Source organism: Lathyrus oleraceus, chromosome 1 (assembly GCF_024323335.1).
Source record: "Lathyrus oleraceus cultivar Zhongwan6 chromosome 1, CAAS_Psat_ZW6_1.0, whole genome shotgun sequence".
Classification (NCBI taxonomy): Eukaryota; Viridiplantae; Streptophyta; class Magnoliopsida; order Fabales; family Fabaceae; genus Lathyrus; species Lathyrus oleraceus.
This window is the reverse complement of record NC_066579.1, coordinates 166,909,650-166,924,088: the sequence shown is the minus strand read 5'-3', so window position 1 is coordinate 166,924,088 and position 14,439 is coordinate 166,909,650. Positions and strand designations below refer to the sequence as shown.

Genomic DNA, 14,439 nt, shown 5'->3' with positions numbered 1-14,439 from the left:
AGATGAATCTTTTAGAGAGAGTGAATTCTTGTGCAAAATGATGGCTGATGCTGCTACTAGGGTTCTCCAAATGATGAATGGATGGTGAAAATACAATGCAAGGCTAGGTTCTTTTGGAAGTTCTTGGACAGGTTTGAAAAATGCAAAAATGGAGTTTTTAGTGAATGTGAAGTTCTGTCTTGAAAATCTGTTTGATGGATGCTAGTTAGCAGTTTCATTTGACAGAAAATGAGGGTATATGTCTGCTGTTTCTGTGGTACAAGGCATGGCCAAGCTCAAGTTCTTTTGAAGTTTTTGACAGCTTTTTCTAAAAATGCAAGAGTGAAGTGTGAGAGAATGAATCAGTTCTGTTTGCAATCTCAAGGCTTGGCTGCTAGTAGTGTGTAACATGACAGGAAATAACCATCACCCCTGCTGTCTTGTGTTGCTGGTCCTTTTTGACAGCATTTGCAATTTTGAGAAAAAATGCCCAATGAGTGAGAGTTGTATGCAGTATGGGCTGCTGCTGCTATCAGTCCTCAATTGACAGAAAAAATGAAATAATACTCTGCTGTCCTTGAGTGCCAAGCATGGTCCATGGTTTTGTGGGATGGAGTTGTTGCAAACATGTACTTTCTTCCCAATTCCAAGCAAGTTAGTATGGCCTTTGTTTTGCTGGTTTTTTGGCTGCTAAATGAGGTTCTAATTGACAGAGAAATGATGCATAAGGTCTGCTATTTGAGAGTACTAAGCAAGGTATGGTGGAAGCATGGAGTAGCATGGTTGAATTTGTACTTTTCTTCCAATTCAAGCAACTAAGCATGGATTCATGATGGGTGCAAGTACTGCATAATTTGAGCTTGCAAACAAACTTTAAATGATATTTCTGAGCTATTCCAATTGGCCAAATGGTAGAAAAATGTTTATATCAAAAAGTCAAACATTGGTCAAACTTGCATTTAAATGAGATAAGTCAAAAAATGCCATTTTGATTGGTGAAGTTTTGGCTCATGAAATTTATATTTTTGGAAAGAGGGGATCAAATGTGACTTGTAGGAAAAAACCCCACCAAAATTGGCCAAACGGTTTGAGAGATATGGCCTCTTGAAGTTCAAGAATTTCTGAAATCGATTCGATCATAACTTGCCAACCACACATGGGAATTGAGAGTTCTTGGACTTTTTGGAAATGGGAGAACAATATCTTCAACTTTCATGTTGGGCAAAAATTCATTTGAAGCTTGTATCATGATGTAAGTTTGAGGATCAAGACTTTCCATTTTTGGTAAGTTTCAGTTACAGGTCCAGTTTCCATTTTTGGAAATTTTTGCTCTGGCTTCAAATTCTTCCATGATGGTGTTTGACATGATATATGAGGCCTATTTGGACATGAATGAGCTCTTTCAAACCAAATCCAATCATCAAATCACTGATTAAATGGACAGTTGACCAACAGTTGACTTTTAGGGTTTCTGCCTGACTGAGCCTCTTCTGATGAATTCCAAACCCTAATTCCTTGAGAACTTGACTTCAAATGATGTCCCAAGTTGTATGAACTCTTGATTATTGATCATGGTGCCCAAATTCCACAAGAATGGCCACCATCCACTGCTTTGACTGACTATTGACTGTCTGTGTATGAACTGATGATCTCCAAGCCTTCAACCCTTGACTTGAACACTTCAAATAGACCTCCAAGTCATGTGAACTTTTTGGACAAACCCTAGGGCCTTGGCTCCTTGAGAAATGCACTTGCTTGCTTGGTTGACTGATCTCCTGATCAGTTTGACCTAATTCCTTGATTGGCTTGCACTTGAGGCAAAAGAGGCAATGCAATGCTATGCAATGGACCATGATATGCTATGACCTAATATGAAAATGTATGTACAATGATAGGTGCAAATTTGAGGTGCTACACAAAGGCATAACTGGCTTATGGCTAAATCAATGTAAGTCGAGTCAACTTGACCCAAGGTTTAAAAGTCATCTGACACGGAATGTAAGGTACACTTTCTGATCTTCAGTTTTCACTACACTCATCTTGGATCTTACTCTGACTTGAGCGTTTGAGTAATAACCTTATATGTCCACCCCTGTGCCACCGTATCGAAGATCAGTACCAACAATTCAGGATTTTTCACCACATACTTCAACTATTTATGATTTCAGGATGAAACACTTACCATCACTAATAAACTTTTCACTTCTTCAACTATATACATGTATCCATAAAAATACATGAATTCTCATATTATATTATAACAAAATTTATAATAAAATTAAATATTTGAAATAAATAATGAAAATTATTTTATATATTTTATTTTTTATTGAAATTTTAATAAAATTGTACACCCGTTCAAATAATATGTATAAATTCTTTGAATATTTAAGTACATCGTATTATGATATCATTCTTCTACTATTTTTACTATTTCTGTTATTTCCCTATTAGATTAATAACCAACACATGCTCAAATAAATATTGGTAAAAAATAAAAATATGGTGATTTAGGTTTCTACTTGAGATTCTTTTTGAGTTGGACTTTTTTTAGTTCGTAAAAAATCAAATTAAACTAATGAAATTTGTTGTTAATTGGTTTGAGTATCAAATTTCTAAAATTTTAGTTGCAAATTTATCTATCTAAAACATCCATATTAATTTATATAATTTATATCATTGTTATCGTTGAAATTAATTTTAGATATTCAACTTTTAAAACAAATAAAATGTCATTTGTGACATATGGAGAAACAAAAAAATAAGAAATTTTATATTATTATAGAAAATTAATTGACTAAAATTAATATTTTTTTGAAAATATTTTTGCACATTTGTTTTTAATGTATTCGATCAATCCAACCTAAACAAATTCGTTATTGTTTGGTTTGTTCGGTTGCAAAAATATACAAATAAAATACAAACCAATATGTATATTTTTTTTATCGATTTAGACATGGGATTCTCTCGAAATCAAATCAAACCAATTCGCGAATACCCATACTTAAAAAGAAATAATGTTCTGTTTGGTAAAACTAGCATATATTTGATAGTTGGTAGTTGATGACTAATAGTTAGTAGTTAATAGCTGATGGTTGATAGTTTATAGCTAATGAATGATAACCGATAATTTAATTAATTTGAGTGTTTAATAAATTAGTTATTACATTAGCTGCTAGATACAAAATGACATAAAATGATATTTTTAATAAAAAAATAGTGGTTTATTATCTTATTATATAAGGTAGTATATTGAAGTATAAGAATAGATTTTTGTTAGAATAATAAGAATATAAATAAAAGAAAAAGTCACAAGTTAAAATCTAAAAACTCAAAAACTATTTCAAATAACTTTTAGAAAAAAAATAAAAATTAATAAAAACGCTACAAACAAAAAGGTAAAACATAATTATCAAACAAATATTTTTTATTAATAAAAATTAAAAACTCTTTGAATCTTATCAAACAGACAAACGCAAAATATGATGTAAAAGTTCAAACTTACACTATATAATCAAATGTTTCTGCAGCTCCCAATGAACAGTATTATTTTTCACAAATAAATTATCCTTTCAAAATATAGGTTATTATTTATTATATAATTATTTAGAATATTAATTCTTAATAACATTAAGCATTATTGATCTACCATATATATTATTTGAATTCACTCCTAATACAATGCATTATAATATAGTAAAATTAGTATTTTAAATGGGTTCTTTAACAGAAATTATAATTTACAATTTGTATTGGCTAGAAAAAACTCACAATTATTCTAGGATACATGTTTAAACAGATTATTTTACTTTTTTTAGTAGAATTTTATGTCAAACATATTCAAATCTCTACAATAAAAAATGATCATTATCTTTTTTAATTGGGGATAGAGGAAATTTTATTAATTAACATGAAATTTTACAACCATTTTTTAAATTCTTTTTAACTATGTACATTGAAATTTGAATAAATCTAAGGTTCTAGCAGTATGCATAAATTCTTTTATATATAAGTTATTATTTATAAATATCAATAATTTTTTTATATTAAAATATAAATATAATTTGATATACACTTAATACATATGTTAAATTTGTGTTTTTTTATTGTATTACCAAACATAAAATTGTGACATGATATGATACAATATTCATATTCTCTTTTCCTTTTTTAAATTTAATAAAAAAATTATTTATAAAATAATCTATAAACCTTCCATTTGTCAATATTTACAAATCTAGAGGAAAATCTATGACTTATTATTGCCTTTTTCTTTTTCATTAAATAATTTTTGCCCCTTTTTTTTATTCAAAAATTATTTTGAAGTTTCGAGAACGTCTATTCCGTGTATATAAATACCCTGCAATTTACATATCTCGGACATAAATATCGATAAAAACGAATTTCAATTTTTTGTGAGTATATTTTATTATCTAAATAAGTTACAAATGGATTACTCAATGAGAGTTGCTGGTGAATTTGATGAAGATGACATTGATAATTCAAATAGATCATCCAACATGCGTTTTACACCCTATCAGATATCCGTACTTAAAAAGTAAGATGATTTCTATTAATATTATTTCATTATTAATTTATTTATATATATTATTAATTTATTGATTGTATTGGGGTATACACCACTTTCAATAATTTATTTATATTAATAAATTATTAAAAATATATAAGTAAATATTACTGTCATATATGGTTTATATGTGCACAGGTTTTTGATTTTTAATAGAGTCTTAAGACCTTCTCATGGTTTAAATTTTGATCCAATATAAAACTAATTCATGAGTTGACTCCTCACCGCAGGATTTTCCTATTGATTAGATTTATGATTGAACGAATTGTTTATAATTTTTTCTATTGATTCAACTTCTAACTGAGAAAATAGATAATACCCATCGACCAAAATTTCAAAAATGCCACCGTATTTTATTTTCACCTCGATTAAAATATTACACCGATGTGAAATTTTGTTAGAAATTTTATATTTTATTTTAGTGTTTATAATAAATTAATGTGAATGATAAATAATTTTTGTATACATTTTATATATAGAAAATTGGGACTTTAAAGGGATAATGAGCAAATATGAGTTTTATGATTATATTTATATTTTTTTATTCTTGGTCATAAAATAGTATATTTTTCTTTGACTAAACATTATTTTTTTAATTATTTAATTATTTAACTCATTTCTCAACACCACCTCAATTAATTTAGAATACTTTTTTTAATGAAGATTCATAGAACAAGATTGTCATCCAAGTAAGGAGCAAAGAAGTCAATTAGCTGAAGAGATTGGGCTTGAGCCCATACAAGTAAAATATTGGTTTCAAAATAGAAGAACTCTATTAAAGGTATTTTATTTTCACTAATTTCTTAATTTCATTTCAAATTTATTTCACATGCTTCTCATATATTTAGTACTAATCATTTTTTATATTTGGTACATTTAGAAACAAAATAGTAGAGAAAATAATAGTGCTCTTCGTGCTGAGAATGAGGATCTTCTTCATCAAAATATTCATATGAAAGAGACATTGAAGGCCAAACTTTGCACTACCTGTGGGGGTCCTCCAGTTCCTTCTAAAGAGAATGAACTTTCAATGCAAAAGATGGCAGAGCAAAACACCAGACTTAAAGAAGAGGCTAGTGAATTTTTTCATTGATTATATTTTAATTTAAACTGAATATTGTTAACACATTTTTTATTTATTTAAAATAAAACATGTTTTAAATTTTGAATAAATCAAACGTCTTGGCTAGAAACTAACCAACTATCGGTTGATTTGATCCCAATTATATTGCAGTTTGTCGTAGAGATAGAAAATTGGGATCTGACCCACCGTTTTTATTTATATTTTTACATTGAAAAGTGGGAATAACAATCATTTTGAAATAAATTTTATTTGTTAAAACGACAGTCATTTTAAAACGGATGGAATATAATATAAATTATTTAAATTAAATATTACGTTTATTGATGAATCAAATTTTACGTTTTTAGGTTGACAAAGCTTCTACTCTCTTAGCAAGGTATTCAAAGAAAGAGATATCACTACATGAGTTTAAGCAATCTCTTGCTCAAACAAAAGAATTTGCTAGAAACTTGGAAGTTGAAATTCCACTAAAACAAGAAATTGGTGGAAGTTCAAGTCATAATCACAATCATGGTATACTAGCGAATGAACCAAAATCAATTGGTGATGTAGAAAAATCAATAGTATCTCAAATTGTAGCTATTGCAATGAACGAATTAGTGACACTTGTGCGTGTCAATGAACCTTTTTGGACGGACTCTTCTAGTGTGAAAGATGAGATATTAACTCTTTCTTATGGAATTTATGAGCAAGCTTTCCCAAAACCAAATCACTTAAAAAGTGAAAATGTAGTTAAAGAATCATCAAAGTATACTTCTGTTGTCAACATCAGTAGCATGGAATTGATTGACATGTTCTTGGATCCGGTAAGAATGCACTTTTGACTCATTTGTATGTTATCTAGTTCAATATTTTTTTGAATAAATGTTTTATGAAATTCATGTTAAATTAAAAGTTAATTCTTATAGATATAGATCATCTTTATAATATTTTTTAATTGAGATAGGTCAAATGGGCGAAGTTGTTCCCAACAATTGTTTCAAAGTCCGAAATAATTAAAGTGTTTGAAAATGGATCGATGGGAAATCGAGATGGAGCATTGCAATTGGTAACTTAATTTTTATGTGAATGTTAGTTTATGTTAAAAGTGTGTTGACTATAACACTCATGAATTTCTTTTAATGTGGTTTTTTTTTGCAGATGTATGAACAAATGCATATTCTATCACCTCTTGTACGACCTCGTGAATTTTTCATCATTCGCTATTGTAAACAAATTGATGTTGGAGTATGGGTGATAACAAATGTGTCATATGATTCCTCTCTACGAGAAATTAGTCCTCTTGCTCGCTCTTGGAAACATCCGTCTGGATGCTTGATTCAAGAAATGTCTCTCGATTTTTGTTCGGTTAGTATGATTACATATTTGTGAAATATAGTATAACAAAAAATTTGATAAATTCAAATGACCTAGATTTTCTAATCTAGACCACACAACTCATATTTCGACATTGTATAATTAGTCAAAATACAGATTTCAAATACGAACTGTTTGATCTTGGCCGGACAAATCAAGTTGTTTGATTATAAAAAAAAATTAATTCACAAACTACATGAATGACTAATATTCAAATATCTTATCATTAATTACATATTTTATGTTTTAGGTTACTTGGGTTGAACATGTGGAATTGGATGATAAGATCCATACACATACACATGACCTATACAAATATCTTATTGATATCAATAATTTATATGGAGCAAAAAGTTGGATTAAAGAGTTTCAAAGAATGTGTGACAAATCAACCAGTTTCCATGTTCAAAAAATACCTGATCGAGAATCTGAAGGAGGTTACACTTTCTCAACTTTACTCTACAACTAAACCCAAATTTTAATCCATGTTTAATTTTGATATATATTTAATGTAAAATATTATAAATGTCTACAAATACTAGTTCAACTGAAAAAAATCGATATTGTTAGGTTGGACACTAATACCAATAAATTAATCTATACGTTGCTTATTACTCAGTGATTCAAACAATTGAAGGGAGAAAGAGTGTGATGAAGCTTTCACACCGAATGGTTAAGATGTTTTGTGAAAGTTTAGCCCTAAAAAATAAACTGAACTTTCAAAGTTTAATCGAAGAAAGTGTTGGAGGAATTAACATATCTGTTGATACATCTCCTAGAAAAGGAAAACCAAATGGCACAATTATTTGTGCTACTTCAACACTTCTCATTCCTCTACCAGCTGAAAAAGTTTTTGAGTTCCTCATTGATCATACACAAAGATTTAAGGTTTGATATCTAATTTACCATTCTTTTGTTTTTATCATAATTATTGTTTTATATTACACTATGAATCTTTCATTTGGTAGATAAGATTTTAACTTTTAATCAAATAATTGTTAGATAACATGTTTAATTATATTTACTTTTATAGTGGGATGTACTTGCATATGAAAATCAAGTGCAAGAAATTGCGCATATCTCTAATGGACATCCGAGAAATTTCATTTCAATTATCAAGGTACTTATCACTTATTTAAAATTTATATTTATATTTTTAAATAGCAAAAAATATATTTTTTTTTGTTAAAGTCTCGAAATAATTTTATAGAAATTATTACTATATTGTATTTTCAAGTATGATTTATTTTGTCTCTAGAATTGATTATAAATTAGGGTTAGAACTTGAGTTATTTTTTATTTTATGGACCAGCCTTCGATTCCGGGTATTGAGAACGAGACAATGATTCTTCAAGAAAACTTCAAATCATCAGTGGGTTCATATGTTATATTTACTCCTACTGATGTTGCATCTTTACAAGCTGCCATTAAGGGTGAAGACACAAGAGGAATGCAAATTCTCTCTTCTGGATTTGTTGTGTGCTCAAGCGAAAAAGAAGATGGAAACTCCAAAGTTGGTTCTTTGTTGACTCTATCTTATCAAATTCTGGCTTCTAGTTCAGATGGAGCTATGATGTTGAGTGCACAAACTGTATCAAACGTCAACAACCTTTTGACTACTACCCTTCTCAAAGTGAGAGATGCACTCATGATGATGTAACAATTCAATGGAGCTGCTATTAAAGTTTTGACATTTCTTGTTTAAGAATAATGTTTTGTTGTTTCGATTTTTATCAATAAAATGGACTCTTGTGATACTTGTTAGTGTTTTAGGATTATTTTTTTAAATAAAATGGGCAAAGTGTCATGGATATATAAATGGAAAGTAGGTGTAAAATCTCAAGGATTAGCAAATTCTAAAGTTAAAGAATACCTTGCAAGTTTTTATTGAAATCTGCTAAGATGTATGCACAATGATTATCCTCCTTATAAATATGGATAGCCAAAAAAATAGATAGAGTTAAGACCAAAGAGACAATATTGTTACATATTTCTTATCTTCCAAGGTAGTAAAGATGGTTTAGCAAAAGACTTAATCATCGTTAGAGGTTTGAGATAATTTATTTGATATATACTATCATTAGAAGTTGTTGGAGAAGAGACCATCAAAGACTTCCTTAAATGTCATTTGATCTTAAGTTTTGTCCTTAACTTAATGTTTTGATCTCACAAAAACGTATTAGTCCTGATAAAAAATCTTTGATCATTACTTCTTCTTCACAGATGAAATATCGTGAGTATGACCCCATATCCTTCTCGGAATATACTTCTCCTTCTTTTGCTATATCAAAAAGGTGGGAATAAATAAATAAATAATACAAGCATATAGACAAAATTAAAAAAGAATGAGTTTAGTTTATAAAGAGGTGGAAAGTATACACAGAGATAAGCACAATTAATAGAACATAAAACCATACTTCTCCCAAGAATGACAACATCCAACTTTAAAATCCGTTCTTTAAGTAAAAGTGTTTTTTACTAATCTTTCCTTTCTCTCACTAAGAAACTTTGTTTTTAATTTAGGAGAATAACACGTTAAATTAATTCAATTTAGATTTTTTTTACAAAAGTTCAATTAAAAAAAATCAACCAATTTGTTTTTATTTGATTTTTACAATGCTTTTATATGAAATTTGAACTAAACAAAATCCATGAGAAATGAAATGGTTTGGTTTAGTTCAAACAAGTTGATATTTGTTTAAATTTTTTATTAAAGAAAACTTGTTTTTGAAATTATAAATTTCTGATAAATATTATTAACATTTTACATTATTAAAGTAAATACATAAAAGTTAGATGAATGATACTATTCTTTATGAGATCATTTTGAATAGATCTTAGCAAACTTAGGCCTAATTTACTTCAATTTTTTATTTTTTATTATTTAATCTAACGGATTTAATTGATCATTTTATACTCTCAAATAAGTATAATATATTTTAAAATAATTATAAAAAAAATCTATGTCATATAAAAAAAATATAAAGTGATTAAAGATTAAACTTTTTTATTTAATAAAGTTCTTATATCAAATAAAAATATCAAGGATTTTTGAAAAAAATTAAATTTCAATTTTAAAACTTTTATTTTATTTAAATGTTTTTCTTTTAAAATGTCAAACATATATATATATATATATATATATATATATATATATATATATATATATATATATATATATATATATATATAGAGAGAGAGAGAGAGAGAGAGAGAGAGAGAGAGAGAGAGAGAGAGAGAGAGAGAGAGAGAGAGAGAGAGAGAGAGAGAGAGAGAGAGAGAGAGAGAGAGAGAGAGAGAGAGAGAGAGAGAGAGAGAGAGAGGAGAGAGAGAGAGAGAGAGAGAGAGAGAGAGAGAGAGAGAGAGAGAGAGAGAGAGAGAGAGAGAGAGAGACTTTAAAAATGGATTTTAAGTTTGTGAAGCAAACAATATGAATCTAACGAGTTGAACCAAATTATTCGTGAACTTAGAATGAGTCGAGCTTGAGCTTAAAAAAAGTTTGGATTCAACTCGAGTTGAGTTTTAACCTGAACCAATTCTTATCAAGTCGATTCGAGTTGAGTGAGTTCGACTTGACTCGACTCATTTCCAGCCCTAGTTGAAGTATGCCTTATAACATTAAGTGATGAAGATGAATAAAATATATTTTGAGATTGTAGAAATCAGAATTCATTTTCGAATTCGACGAAGATGCCATAACACAGAGTGAGGCTTGCAGTGGGTCCAACATGGTGAGATGTTGGCGGCAGTTAGACAGTGGGTTCGGGTCCAACAGACGGTTCAGTTTGTCGGAGCTAGGGTTAAGTTTTCTCGTTTTACATCTATTAGGCTCCATTTTTTAGTTTGTGGATTTGTTCATTTATGGGTTATGTTTTGGGATTGTTATAGATCTGTTGGGTTTTAGTAGTTATAAATATGTATATCTTGAATACTTGTTATCACAACCTTAAGAAGTTTATAGCTAAAGACAGAGACAATGATTTGGAAATCATATTGGTAATATTAGAGAGACAAGGGTAAGTTTCTAAGAGTGATATCTCAAGAAGATTAGGAAACACTTCTAAACACTTTGGACTTGCGTGATCATATATTGAGAATTGGAGAGATTGAGAAACACCTAGGTAGAAAATAGGATTTGTTCTTGGAAACTTGGGTGACTATTTTCTTGTAACTCGTCTGTAATATTTTATAACAACTCTTGGAAGTATAATGAGCCTGAGAGATGTTCTCTCCTATATAGTATATTTTTTGATCGAATTGGGTAAATGAATTATTGTATTTATTATTTTTACTTTATCTTTTTCTACCACCTTAAATTGATGTTTTATTGCTTACAAAGTTATTATTGCTGAAGACCATTTATTTTAGTTTTCATTATTCTTTGTACTCACACACTAAATTTTTTGGTTTGGTGGAACTCTGAATAATTATTCTGAAGTACTTTTAATTATTCTACTAATTTTACAACAAATTGTGTCCACCATGGGATAAAGGGGTTTTGTTTGCATGTGAGCACAAATGCGTTCTAAAAGGAAGATCAAGAAATTTTCTAGAGACAAAATTTGGGGTTGTGGAAAGTGAAAATGCAAGAAATTTTAAATCAAGAGAAGTGTATTGGAGAATTGAAGGGTGAGATAACAATGCAAGTACGCCTAACACAAGAAGAGAAGATCAAGATGGTGGATAAGGCCAGAAGTGTCATTATCATGTGCCTCGGGGATAAATTTCTAATGAAAGTCGCCGAGGAGAAGCATGTGACTTCGATGTGGGCAAAACTTGAATCTTTATATATGACTAAGTCTTTGGCTCACAGATTGTGTCTAAAATAATAACTATGTAGGACACGTGACTTCAAACACAAAAGGGGGTGGATTATGGTATTCAAAATCCGTGACTAATTTAAAGTTATTGTTACTTAAGAAACTAATTGTGTCTGTATTCTTTAAGATGTGAGTAAATTGAACAACGGAAAATAAAAGCAGTTAAGTAAAATACAAAAATTAAAAGATAAGGGTTTAGCGAGATGGTAACAATGATTTATCTAGGTTTGTCCGAATGTTGTCCTAATCCTGTACCCAAGAGATCTTCTTGAGATTTTGACTATGAACTTGAGCGTTTACATGATATGTCCACAAACCTTGATACAATCTGATCTTGAGATTTTACAAAGGCTTATCCCCAACCAACAATGGAAACTTTTACCCAGGATAAGGTAATGAACCAATTAGATATTTTCCAAGCTTATATCAAGAACCATATTAAACTTTTTCCAACAAAGCTCAAGAACCAAAACATAGATTTTATGTCTGGTTTATCTCAATAACCAAACATGATTCCTCAAGATTATTGCACCCTTGAGAGTTATAGCAATACTACAACACATATAAAATTCCTCATAAGTAGCTTTTCACTATAAAAGCACTAAGTCAATATAAGTGAGAAAAATAGTTTTCAAGAGAGAAAGAGAGAGATAAATTCCAAAGAAAATAAAGAGCTTTGGAAAATGGTGTGTAATAAATAAGGGATGATTGTCCTTTATATAAGAGATGAAAACAACAGAAAAGGAAAAAATCTATGGGATATTTTAATGTCCAAACAGATTGGCTTCGTGTTCCAATCGATTGGATGACCAAATTTAGTCAACTACCTTGGCCCAATATGGAAAGATTGTATAGAGAGATGTTACCAGTAATTAAGATAATGTCGTAATAAATTAAGCAATCAGTTAGGCTTTTTGCAATCGATTGACTTAAGTAATTAAAACATGTAGATATATAATTGTAGTGGTTAAACTTCCCCTCAAATGAGTAGAGAGTATAATATACTCCCTCTGAGAGTATACTTCTCTTGCTTTGGCATAATTAAAAAGACATGAAAACAAATAAATCACATATATCTTGTGTAAAAGGATTAAGTTACCTTATAAAGAGATAGACATGAGTAGTCCAAAGTAAGGCATAAAAACCAAGATCTAAGATCTTACTTCTCATCACAAATGGTAGCATACAACTTTAAGATCAATTGGTAGGTAAGCTTTAGAGAATTTCTCCCCCTTGATTCTTTCTCGAACGAAACTCAAAAGTCTTTGAATTTTCTAAACCAAGAGGAAATTTTGGTGTCTACTTCTTTATTGCTTAGATTCCAATCATTTTCCCTTAGGAAATCATTGGATATCTTTTTTTCAACCTCCTTAGGCCTTAGGTTGATATTTGGCTTTAGGCGTGCTGCATTTGGCACCCCTTTGCTCCACAAACACTTAAAACTTAATCAAAGGTTAGTAGAAATCAATTTAATTGACTAAGCAATTAATAAATCGCTTACTAGAGAATCTATCAGAGTTATCTTATTTTTCATTCTCTATTAAGTGTACTATCTCAAAACCTCAAGATAACTTGAGAAAACCTCCCATTTTGAGGGAACGACAAACAACAATTAATGTTACTTCTATGCGAATCATTTTATACGAGAGTTGGTCCAAATAAAGGGTTGATAAATCTATTACAAGTTTATCACCTTAACCTTCTAAGACGTTCCATGATCACAATCTTTAACTGATACCATAAACGCCAACACCTTGATCACGTCTGTTGAAAAACACCATTAGTGTCCCGATAAAAAACATTATCATTGACAAACCCCATCAGGTAACCCTTAAGATAGTACAAAAAGCTCTCCCATCTTTTGATTTTTAATTTGTATCATATCAGAAAGATCCTTGCATAAGGATTGGTTAGTAGCACTAGATCAACTAAAAGAACATGCACAAGAAAGAAATGTTTGGTTTGAAAAATGTTATATCATTCTTCCTACTTAGACACTTGTTTTCAAGTAGAAAATTGTTTAAAGTATCAAAATAAGCTCTGGGAGCTTGTTTTAGATCGTAGAAATCCCTTTTCATTTTGAGAGTCATCAGTCAAGGCTTCCTTCACATTTTTAGGTTCAAACTTTGAGACAAAGAAATCATTTGATATCACATCTCTAGATCTAGTGGTGACCCATTCATTAATATTTCCAATAATGAGTTTTGTTGGATGATCTTTTTGAATTCTGATAGAGTGACCTTTGTTGACTTGACGGTTGTCTGGTTCAGTGCCTCCTGGTTCACTATCTGACTCAATAACTCGATCATTTTCAGAAGTGTCAATCTGCTGAAATGATGTCCCAATATCTTCATCAACATCAGCCCCTTTTTCGGTGATATTATCATCCACTACAACATTGATGGATTCCATCATGAGTTTGGTTCTGGAATTAAAAACTCTATAGTCTATGTTGTTTGTAGAGTACCCTAGAAATATTCTCTCATCACTCTTGGGATCCATCTTTCTTTTTTGCCCACGATCAACCAAAATGTAGCATTTGTTTCCAAATACATGAAAGTATTTGAAAATAGGCTTCCTTCCTTTCCATAGTTCATAAAGAGTAGTTGAAG

General features: G+C 29.8%; 1 protein-coding gene across 1 annotated transcript; it reads left to right on the top strand.

Moving 5' to 3' along the window:
- Positions 1-4,384: 4,384 nt before the first annotated feature.
- On the top strand, positions 4,385-8,913 carry LOC127097565 (homeobox-leucine zipper protein HDG11). Its single transcript, XM_051036060.1, has 10 exons — positions 4,385-4,537; positions 5,231-5,348; positions 5,448-5,639; positions 5,999-6,457; positions 6,598-6,699; positions 6,792-6,998; positions 7,258-7,444; positions 7,627-7,895; positions 8,041-8,127; positions 8,320-8,913. Exons 1-10 carry the CDS (start codon positions 4,428-4,430, stop codon positions 8,665-8,667), a joined length of 2,079 nt encoding a protein of 692 aa, XP_050892017.1. The 5' UTR covers positions 4,385-4,427; the 3' UTR covers positions 8,668-8,913.
- The last annotated feature ends 5,526 nt before the right edge of the window (positions 8,914-14,439 follow it).